At 42.3% G+C, this 12,077-nt stretch overlaps 1 protein-coding gene across 1 annotated transcript in view; it reads right to left on the bottom strand.

The window, feature by feature from the left end:
* The window catches only part of WIPF3 (WAS/WASL interacting protein family member 3), a gene marked incomplete at its 5' end in the record, with an annotated part of 53,730 nt that extends 41,655 nt beyond the window's left edge, over positions 1 to 12,075 (bottom strand). Inside the window, one exon of the mRNA XM_019508550.1 lies at positions 12,016 to 12,075. Coding sequence (XP_019364095.1) covers positions 12,016 to 12,075 — 60 coding nt within the window. The remainder of the gene's footprint in view (positions 1 to 12,015) is intronic.
* Between the last annotated feature and the right edge of the window lie 2 nt (positions 12,076 to 12,077).

The following is a 12,077-nucleotide window of genomic DNA, read 5'->3' as shown; positions in this document are numbered from 1 at the left end:
TACAAGGTCTCTTCCGACCCTACTTCTATGATTCTATGATCGGTGGGATTCCACCTATCCAGTCAAGGGCAGGAACAGATCAGTGGCACCTCTTACATTTCTGTTCTATAACACCGCTGGAAAGTAATTAATCCTCATCATTTAGTTTACCTGTATAAACACAACAATCACATGTTCCTTCAGAGAGTTAAGCACCAGCTCTGCAAGGAACTAACATCAAACAAAAAGAAATGGTCTTTCAGATGGGACCTACGTGAGGACACATGCCAATAGTTCCTGGCAACTTACTTTCCTCTTGCTCCAAAACAGTGACAGAGCTACAGTTCTGCAATTCTATCTCTGCCCAGCAAATAATTATTAACTATGATCTAAGTATTAATCATGCAGAAAACTCTGTAATCTGATTCTCCCAGATTTAAAACGTCAGGCAACATGCATCTCATAAACAGAGTCAATGCTAGACTTATTCCTAAAATTCCCACCAGTGCAAGAGCTATCAGCAGGTTAACTTCTTTTTCAACCCTGAGCAGAGGTGATCACTAGACAACAAAGTGGTTAAATCCATACAGGCATGCAGGATGTGGGATGCACTGCCCACACTAGCACTATTATCACTCTTAGAGATGCACTAGTATCAATGGTAGAGCATTGAAAAATAACAATGTAGAAAGAGGCTTTTCCATTTGCTGCTTTAATCCACCATTTGCTTCACTACTACCCCCTCCCACCAAGGAAATCCTCCCTCTGTTACACTGGCACTGCACAGTCAAATGGTAATATGTAGAGGTGTGCAAAGCGATTCAGATTTGGCCCGATTCAGAGAACAGTGATTTGATTCACTGATTTGGATCACTGTCCCAATCTGATTCGGCCGAATCTTAATCTGAAGATTCGATTCTGATTCACACAATCAGCAATTTGGCCACAGATACAGGTTTATATATTTTTTCTACATACCTTGAGGTACCAGGCATGGCTCGTGAACAGTGAGATGGTGGGGCAGATGGAGCATCCCACAGGAGCGCAGGGGACCCTGGGTGTACTTCCAATCCACTTCCAGGTCCACTGCCGAGCACATGGGTGACCTTGGGTACCCCTCCAGACCCAGGAGGTACCAGTTGCTGAGCCAATGGGGAGGGGAGGGACACCCCCCCTCGTACTCTGCGGTGGACCCAAAAGTGGACTGGAAGTACTCCTGGTCCATTTCCATGTCTGCCGCAGAGCATGCGGGGGGCTCCCCCACACTTCTGTGAGACACTCCACCCACTCCACCATCGCAGCGCTCATAAGCCACACCTGGTACCTTGAGGTATGCAGAAAAATTATATAAAGCTGTGTCTATGGCCGAATCATTTAATCTCTCCAAATCAAATCAGAGAGATTAATGGGTCTCTTAATTCAATTCAGATTCAGAGATTTGGCTGCCAAGTCAGGCCGAATCAAATCAGTGAAACAAGGTTCGCATAGCCCTAGTAATATGTACATCTCATTTACAGTTTTGGTCAGCCTGGCAACAAATAGAATTATTTGTTCTGTTTTCCAACTTAGATTAAGGCATCTAAGTCCATTTTCATGCCTATAAATACAAGCAGGTGCCAAGTTTCTATTAAGTCTGAGTACCTAAATGTTTGGGTTTGAACAATTCTGTATAAAGGTCCATACTTCACACAAGTAGCAACATAGGGCATCATGATGGTGATGACATGAAATTCGGGAGCACTGCTAACCTCAAGTGTCTAAAAAAAAAATGAGTGAAATCTTAAGGTCACAATATTGATTTTTTTTTTTAAATCTCATGAGCTTTAAAACTAGCTTCTAGTTTCTCAGCTTATGGAGCTCACATTTTCAAGGTCTCCTCTACCCCCATGAGAGCTAGAGATTTTTTTTTTTTTTTGGTGAAAGCTAAGATTTTCATGAAACAAAAATGATTGTAGGAGCTGCCAAAGTTATTTAGGTAAATGTGATATCCACAGATGAAAGGAGAAAATATTATTGGGGGACTGAACATGCATGCGCACACCCTCCCCCTCCCAAGAGATAAGTCTGTGGAGGGGAAGGGGCAGATGGAGGCCCCCATAGTGAGGGAGGGAGTGGGGCTGGGGCAGGGATGGGTCGTGGGACCCCAAGCAGCTTGTCCAGGGGCACCAGGGGGCTCCTGCCACCGCATGTGACCTGGGGGAGGCATGGGGGGGCATGTGCCCCCCAGATTTGAGTGCAGGATGGAGGCAGGCTGCCACTGCCTGCTGAGCTCTCCACCCTGCTGCTGCTGCCTTGGGAGCCATGCAACGCCATTTGCGTGCCACCCGCGGCCTGTACTGTGTCCCCTGCCCACCCGGCAGCAGCAGGCACAAGGCGCCACACAGCTCTCACAGCAGCAGCAAAGGCAGTGGGGCACAGAGCCCCAGCCTGCAGTAGCAGCCCATATCCACACTGCATACTAATCAGGGGGGCACATTGCCCCCCCCGCCTCCCCTAGGGTGCACGCAGCAGCAGGAGCTCCCCCGCATCCCTGCATGAGTCACCCATGCTCCAACCATCCCACCACTTGCCCCAGTGCTCCATTCACCCCAGCCCCTGCATCTGCCCCACTCCCAACCTCACTGTGGGAGCCTATATCTGCCCCCCTCTTTCCCCTTCAGAGACTGAGACTCACCTGCTGTGCTGGGCAGTGATTCACATACCGGGCTGCGAGTGCCTACCTCTGTCTTATCTCTGCCCCCCAGCTGCAGCCACCCGGAGCCTGCACCTAGGCTGCCCTGTGGCCCTACCCACTGCCTTGCATTTGGAAGGGATAAGCCCCATTAGTCCCGGCCTTCTGCTGCCTGTGGTGATATATTTTATTAGACCAACTAAATAGTTGGAAAAATTGGTCTTTGCAGGTTACAAACACCCTTCTTCAGGCACAGAGAGAGTCTGTTGTTTCTTTGTGTGCTCTCCTGGGTTGAACGGAAGCCTGTATGCAAAATGAAGGTCTGTGAAAATGCAAATGCATGGCAGAGAGGTTCAGAGTCCTTAGACCAATGCAGCTACAACCTACAACCCTCTAGGACAGGGGGACAGAACACTGCCACTCACCACCCTATGTTGCCACCTCCCAGGAGCAGGGCTGGGGTGGGGCAAAGGCAGTGACACATCTTTGTGGGTCCCACAGGTGCTGCCTGGCCAGCTGGACATGGAGGGGGTGGGGAAGCTTGCACGAGGCAGCAGCTGCCACCCCACACTATCACTGCTCTGTCTAACCGCACGCCCCCCCTCCGGCCCCCCACTCTGCATCCAGCTGCTGGGGGTACACTTATTTAAAAAGGTTGAAAACCCCTCCTCTAGAAGCTGAGGCTTTTAAGAAAATATTTCAAATATTGTACGATATGACTCTAAATACAAATCAAGAGAGCTGACAACACCAATCCTGTGTTTATCTTTTGCCCAGAATAACAGGTTCCTAGGTGCTATACCAACAGCACAGTAAATAATATCATAATGCAAATGGAAGGTCAAAGAGAATTTAATTTAGGCTTGCTCCAAGACACACTGAATAGTTTACCCTAGCTGGATACTTATACAAACATTCATCATGTATTTGAATTGTCCTTAAGCATCCAAGCAACATTTGTCAGCTTAAGACCTACAGAAATTGGAGGATTGAACCAAAAGAAATTTCATGAGGTTCAATAAGGAGAAGTGCAAAGTCCTGCACTTATGACAGAACTATCCTATGCACCAGTATAGGTTGGAGATTGACTGGACAAGCAGCAGCTCTGCAGAAAAGTACCTGGGGGTTACAGTGGACAATAAGCTGAATATGAGCCAGCAGTCTGCCCTTGTTGCCAAGAAGGCTGACAGCATACTGAGCTGCAGTAGTAGGAGCGTTGCCAGCAGATCACGGGAAGTGATTCTTCCCCTCTACTTGGCACTGGCGAGGCCACATCTGAAGTACTGTGTTCAGTTTCGGGCCCCCCGCTACAGAAAGGATGTGGACAAATTGGAGAGAGTCCAGTGGAGGGCGACAAAAATGGTGAGGAGGCTGGGGAACATGATTTATGAGGAAAGACTGAGGGAACTGAGCTTATTTAGTCTACAGAAGAGGAGACAGAGGGGACTTAATAGCAGCCTTCATCTACCTGAATGAGTGTTCGAAAGAGGATGGAGCTAGACTGTTCTCAGTGGTGGCAGATGACAGAACAAGAAACAATGCTCTCAAGTTGCAGCAAGAGAAGTTTAGGTTAGATATTAGGAAAAACTCTCACTAGGAGGGTTGTAAAGCACTGGAACAGATTACTCAGAGAAGTTGTGGACTCTCCATCCTTGGAGGTTTTAAGAGCAGGCTAGACAGTCTTGGCTGAGATGATCTAGTTGGGGCTGGCCCTGCTTTGAGGGGGTTGAACTAGATGACCTCCTGTGGTTCCTTCCAACCCTTATATTCTATGATTCTAAGATCAGATAACAGCAACAAATTCTACATTTTTATAAAGTGACATATTTTAACAATATGCATAAACCTAACAAACCTTATGGTGGGGGGGGGGTTGTTTGTTTGTTCATTTGTTTTTTCTTTTTTTTTTAACTGAAAGGCTAAAAATAAAGTACTAATTAACTGATGGAACTCCCACAAATTTTGCATGTATACAAATCACACAAGGCCTTAACAGTATTTCACAGTAGCTAATACCTGACAAATCAGAAGGTGAATTAGTATGAATGCAGCTTCATGTTGCCACCGGTAGGCTTTTTCTGGCAGCCAAGCTCTTCTGCTCACAACTAGCTCAGGTATCTTTATGCTATATTACTATGGACAGCTACGAAGGCATACCCTCAGTGGGGTACAGACATAAATGTTATATGAAACCACATGGGTGAAAAATGTCATGCTACAATAAGAGAAGCATCTGATCCAGAATGTTTTCTAATCTAGTCAGATGTTTAGCCCAGAAGACCTTATGAAAACAGCCTTTCAAAAACTTGCTGCTTACATGAACCATACTTCCTGCTCATAAAGTCAGTATGATCCTAGTTAACAAAAGGCATTTTAGAGTATTATCACGTACAGAGCATACAGATGCATGTCCTTGTAACAATCCAGACAAAAATAAATTGAGTAACCCTATCTTTTACTAGTTTTGTCTTCGTATTCATTCCTTCTCCTCTTTTCAAAGCTACAAATACAGAAAGGTACACAGCAGATTACAGCTGCTTGTAGAAAAATCCTGTAACAGTTCATATGAGACTACCATTGTGAAACATTTTGCCACAGAATTTCCTGCTGTTAAAAAAAATCATTTGGATATCCACAAGCAGTCTTAATTATGAGTAGGGACCTAACTAAACATGGTTTTGCAGATTTTGTGGGAACTGCAAAATCCAGGATTGTCCACAAAATCTGTGAAATCAACAAAATAAAACAACTTAATAAAAATAAAATGCTGGCTCCTCAATGGGAGCCAGCGGTCCTCACTGCCAGGGAGGAAGGCGCCAGCTGGTAAGGCATCATGAAGGGCAGCAAAGAAGGCAGCTGCCCCCTTGCCCCTCCTCCCTCCACCAGGGCCTTTCCGCCAGTCAGTGCCAAGGGGTGGGGTGGCACAAATGGCAGCAACCAATCAAGATGGCAGCTGCCCCCTCATCCCTCCTCCCCCCTTGGGTCCTCTCCACCAGTCAGCACTGAGGGGCAGGACACAAAATGCCTGTAAAATCGGCTCTGAGTATTGTGAGTGGGCTGTGAAAAATGCTCTCTCTCCAAAATCTAAGCAGGTCCCTAATTACGAGTAGTTGCAGCTTGTATGACAACATCCCTCCAGACAGGATCAACCCTAATTACAGCATTTCAGACTGAGCAATGGACTGCATACTCAAGACACAGTCCACAGAATAAGTTTCAGACATTACCTTAAACAAGACACATTGGGACCTCAAGAATAAATTTAGGATTTTAGATCCATGCTAAAAGAGACGGGAGAAAAAAACCAAGATAACTTTATACCATTTTCTTTGCAAAGCCCAAAATATTAAGATCAGATCAATACCAATCTTTTTCCTTCTTAAAAAACCTTCATGTCTACACCCATACTTGAAAGTAAGAGTCTGATCACCAATTTTATACAGCATAGCAAAGACAGAGGAGGGCACAAACTCTACAGTCAGAATCTAGTCCTCTAACAGGTAATTCACAGGGACACTCAAAAGACAAGGATGCAGTATTGTCAACTCTAAGAATTCAAACCATGAGTTACACCCAAAAATAATGAGATCAAATAAAATCTCATGATTATATGCCCAAATAAGACCTGCGCTCTGGTTTCATAGCTATTAGAGCAGACTTGTCTATTTCTTGTTGTTGCAGAGAGGAAAAAAGAATCATTTTTGTAAAATTTTAAGTGAGAGCTAAAGCTTTACATGATTATCTTAAAACCTGGGGTTTTAAGAAAACCACCAGATACTGCAAGACTCTCTCTCATATCAAGATACATGAGACTGATCTCTCTCTCTCTCTCTCTCTCATATCCAGAGAGAGAGAGATTGTCAGAGAGAGAGATCAGTCTTCAAAAGAATTAGAACGCAAGAAACAAATGCCTCTAACGAAATCTGATCCTCTTAGTATTAATGTTCTGTCACTGCCTTATGGGAGACACAGGTTTGATTCCATCCATAATTTCCTCCCCTACCTCAGTCGAAGGAGATATGGAAGCACAGCAACAGTTCCGGGGTCATCAAAATTGGGAAAAGGAGTCCTGCCCATCACCAAAGAACCCTCTGTGGTCAGGTAAGTTACCATAGTAAGTGTCCAAAACCATCTCTGCAGGTGAAAGAAGAATACTTCTTTTTCTGCTTGTTTTCTTATCTTTCAGTCTCACTTCAGACAATTCCAGTATTACCAAGTATAAAATCAAAAAAATATACAACCACCTAAAACCAGAATTAACTTTCTTTTGCTAGGGAAGTTGAGAGAGAAAAGAGTGGTATGGGGCAAAAAATTTGATACTGGTCCAATCTCCTATAATCTTAGAACTCTACATCTGATTGGACTGAATTGGATACCACCACTGAAATGCACAGATCTTAAAATGAAGAGTGCAAGTGATTTTAAGATGTTCAAAGATATTCATAATCCAGTAAGTAACCATGCTATTCAGCTAAGCTATTTTACATATCCAGTTTATTTTCTAAACAAATCAAAAGTATGAGCACAAAAAATTCATGTACTTCAGAAAAATGTAGCTTTCTTGATTTTCTTCAATAGGCGTAACAAGGTTTATGCTGATAAAACACAGCAACACAGAAAGAGAAGGAAAAAAATCCTTGCTACAGGCAACAGTTGGTGTTTCCTTAATGCTGGAAATTCTAATTTCAGTGTAAATTATGTATTAATCACAGTGTTATATAGAGAGGACTTGTTCTTGTGAGGTATTTTTTTATTGCAAAGTAGAAAGTAAGGGTACAATATAAACTAAACAAAATCAATAGACTGGCATATGTTCCCCAACTCTTGAAATATTTCCTTAATTTATTTAGGAAGAATAAGGAACAGATACGATCAATCCATGTGATAGTTTTCACTTAGCATTATTTCAAAGATTACGTTTCACGAACTAAAGGCATTTCTAGGGCAAGAACAATTTTTACAATGGTTTTAACATGATAATGGGCCAAGTAGTCTCTTGGGGTAATTCTATTAGCTTTGATTATTAGACCACTGTGACTTTTCAGTTCATTTCCATCCTGAGACTTCATTATATGGAACAACATTGATTCAGAAGATTAGAAATACTTGCTTAAACTCCAGAAATGTATGAATCACTAAACAAACATCAGCTGTGAATAAGAACCTCCAGCAGGCCTAGAACATATACCATACTTCTTAAAATACTGATATTTTAATAGATGCCGATTGAATATAATATCAGAAAGTCATGCCTATAGACAGTTGCAGCAGGACAGTGAAACAACTGCCATTCAAATTTACACACATATAGTGGATTATTAAAGCCAAATACTTAATCTTGTTCCTCTCTTGGGAGTTTAACAATCACACATTTTATAGTCCTTTCCAGTTCTGGTCTGTTTTTGACATGACAACCTTTCCCCAACCAAATTAAAAGGACACACTCCAAGGTGTGTGGAGCTTAGAGGCAGGAGGGAGGAACAAGTGTCCTTAATAGAAAAACAGAAAGATGCTGCTGACTGGAAAGTTTACATGATGCATCTGTTCCAAGAAAACGGAGGCACCATAGGACAAATGACCCATGACCTCTTTTCTATAAGAAGGAGCCCATATCTGAGATTTTTAAGGCTGCACTTGAAACTAGATACCAGCACTTTCTCTTTCTTGTTACTCTCTCTTCTAAGTTTTATCTTGTGCCACTTCAAATGAGGCATTTGCAGTCTTGCTCAATTAATTCAATTAGTTATATTTACATTTTGACTCAACCACCTACATCTGCTGCTGCACATGCCCTCTCCTTCCTCCTTGAAAATCCACTTTAAATTTGTTTCTTCACACTCAAGCAACCATTAGTGTTTCAGCTGTTAGGCACAGGTGGTTCTTAGCATGCCTTGAATACCATCTCCATACCATTTCATTATTATCTGTGACATTTTGCCCCGATAAAATTACAGGAAAGGGCAATATAACAATCTAAGCTATGAAGTAAGCAGAACCCAACAATAACTAAAGCATTCATAAAAGAATGTCTTCAAGCTCAAAAGGTTTAAAAACAGCATAACCAATCTAGCTTTCTTGTATTTCAAGAGCGTAGTTAAAATTGCAAGGGACTCAAGCACAAACAACAGCTCAGGGTGTGGAGAAAGCGAAAGACGGAAAAACTTTGAATATTCTGGCTTATATTAATATCTATATTGTGGAAAAGTACAAACTAATCTTAGATGTTGATAAACACAGAGAACAGCAGGTAATGTAACAATTATTCCTCCTACCCCAGGCAGGGTATATTGTTGACAGCTGAAGTTTCAGTTTCATAGTTGGTAGGGTCGGAAGGGACCTGAGCAGATCATCAAGTCCGACCCCCTGCCATGGGCAGGAAAGAGTACTGGGGTCAAACAACCCTGGCGAGGTGTTCATCCAGCCTCCTCTTTAAGACCCCCAGGGTAGGAGCCAGCACCACTTCTCTTGGAAGTGGCTAGGCTAACTTAACATCCCCTAGAAAGTTTTGGTGACATTTAATAAAATTGGTGAAGCATGATTATTTTAGCTGTACTGCATTTGTAAGGGCCCCTTGACCATGTCAGACAAATGACAGGGCAAGTGTGGCATGTAGGCTGATAATCTTAGGGTGTGAGTAATGTCTCAGCAGTCTCTCAAATGCCAGACAGACAGAAAAAAAAAGAGGAAGAACACAGTGGATTTTTGTAAGCATACTTTCTTCTGAGCTTTTTACCTCCTCTACTACCAAAAACTGAACCCCACAACCCTGCTGCATTCAGCATTTAATTTACACAGTTTTCTTCCAAAAGTATAGTTACATCTTTATTCTCCTCTGTCTCTGTTTCTTCTTTCCCTTGCTGTTATTCTTTTCTCTTGCATTCAGTCCATTCATGTTAACTCTCCTTGCAGCAAAGCCCATTTCCTTTTCTAGCCTCATCTTGTCCTCATTGATTCTACGACAAATGCCATTTCATTTGATTAGGTGAACAGCCTTATTCTCTGCTGGTTTAGCTGAATTAGCTGACAATAAAGGTGGCAGCCAAAGCATACCTATACACGAACAATTCACTTGTTGTTTAATTATCCTGGTACAATTTTTAGAATGAAACACTTATGTAAGTTCCCACTCCATATGTGAGACCCTTTCAGATTAATCATTTTCCCCATATCAATTATATCAATTTCCTCTTATTTTGAAAGTTAGCCTGCCAACTTCCTGTAGGGAAAGGGAACAAGACAGCTGAGTAGTTTCATGTACAAAGATAAATACATGGGGTTAGTACAACTGCATTCTTTCCAAGGGCTGGTCTCCACACAAGCTATACCAGCTGACTGCTTTAGGCTAGTTGGAGGCATCTCTAAAGGTATTTTCCTAGAACATTAGGGAGCATCAAAATAACCTACCATTCAGCCTCCAACAGAAAGAGGCAATACCCTCAGCTCTTTAACTGGGAGCTGGTCCTTTTTTAAAATGCAGTCAGAAATGTTTCTCACCAGGGTGGTGCAAAAGGGGAAAGGTGGCAGAAACAGTGACATAAGCTCCAAAATGAAGTGTAATCATTATGGAATGCTGCTCTATCCAATGAGTTCAAGGAAACACGTCAATGCTTCAGAGTCCTGTTTGACACCTGAAAACATTAAGTTTTGAACCTGATTGCCAGCAAATTCATGGAACTTGGGAACATTCAGAAAGTAGCTGCAGTCAGAGCAGACCCTGTTTCCAGACAGAGTTTTTTTTAACCCAGAAATGTGTTCTGTTACCACAAATTGCTTACGTCTTCCCATCCAATGAAAAACAATAACCTTAACTCCAAAGTGGATTAAGTACAGATTTAACTAAGTAAAAATGTTTATTTAAAGTGGAATTTGAATAAAGCAGTAAGCATATGATTCTGCAACAGTGAAAGAAATATTTCCAAGCTGAATCACAGAGGAAGCCTTCATTAAGCCTTCTTATTGTCTAGCCAGGTCTACAAAAGCAAAATGCTGATATGAAATGCGAAGTCAAAGTTGGATCCCCAGCTGCAGGGAGTTAACATGGTTAATGATGTTAATTGGGGAATCCATAACAACTCGCTACAATAGACTCTTTGCTAGGAAGATATTTTCTAGAGCCTGGCATCTGTCTTACACCTGCTAGAACTGCTAAAATTGTCCAGCTGTTGCTACAGCTGCTGAGTTTGCTGTTGAAGAATAGAAATGGTAACAGAAATATAAAAGTACTATCAAAACAAATGAGCTTTACCTCCTCTATATACACAGTTGCACCAACATAAATAAGATATCAAGCTTTTGGGGCAAATTAAGTGCGGTACGGCTGGTTTGTTCTTTATCGCCAGCATAAACCTGATCACCGTGTGAAACTGATGCAAGAGCTCTCCTTAAAACTTGAAGTAGGGAAGGTACACTGTAATTTTTCTTTAGGTGAAGATAAAGTTGGAACATTATCAAATAAAAGACAGACTCTTTCACACAAGAACAAAATGGGCCTGGATGCCAAAGCAGAAAACAGACATTCCAAAATTTGAAGCTTATATTTATATCAGAATCATTGAGGCAATTCTCAGAAGTATAAAAGGAGTCAACCTCTATTTCCAAGAGACTTGGGAACTGTATTGCTACTGAGATAATAGACTAATGTACGCTGCAAGAACTACAAAAGTAGCAGAGACATGTATGAGTAAATCGAGAGAGATTCTGGCACTTGCAAATGGATATACAAGACTTCATTCTTTTCAAAATGGTCATAGCTTCAAGGCTAAAGCAGATCATGAACAAGTGACTGCAACATACAAGAAAGCACTCAAAGATGCATCACCATGGATGCAATAATTACTTCTGAAGGTACCAAAATATAACAACACTCTGAAAATCTAGCCAAGCATCACCCACTCACTGCAGATGTGCTGTCAAGGGCACGTGTTCTACTTGATGACACGCAACTGGGCAATCTGGGACAGGCTTTAACCGTTCACATTAACATAGAAAAGTATATCACGTTGTATCCCCAGGAAGCTGGGATGACCCAGAAAGAAAAGTACCTGAAAATTAAACACAGCAAGGCCAATGCAAACAAAATAAATGAAAGGAAAAACATACTTTCTCTACCTCTGCATTACCAATATAAAAATGAGCTCTCCTGGATCTGGGAAGCACACCCCCCTTAAATGAGAAAAGGGCAAAAAGTCAATAGAACAAGCTACACACACACTCCCCCCTCCCTTAAATAAGTCAACAGAACTACAGCTCTACCTTCTTTCCTCAAATGCTATCCCCTAAATATTTCAGGCTCTGACTGCTGCTGGAGCACTAGCTTGGCTAAACTTATCTTGTTGAACCTATTAAAATGAAAAAAGTGGCCTTACCAGAAATGGCCCTCCAGAAGCAGGTGGTGCTGGAGGTGGGGGTGGTGGAGGGGGAGGAGGTG

This window comes from Gavialis gangeticus, unplaced genomic scaffold (genome assembly GCF_001723915.1).
Source record: "Gavialis gangeticus isolate Ggan-Ray unplaced genomic scaffold, GavGan_comp1, whole genome shotgun sequence".
NCBI lineage: Eukaryota > Metazoa > Chordata > Crocodylia > Gavialidae > Gavialis > Gavialis gangeticus.
Note: the sequence above shows the minus strand (reverse complement) of the source record. Positions and strands in the feature narration are given on the sequence as shown.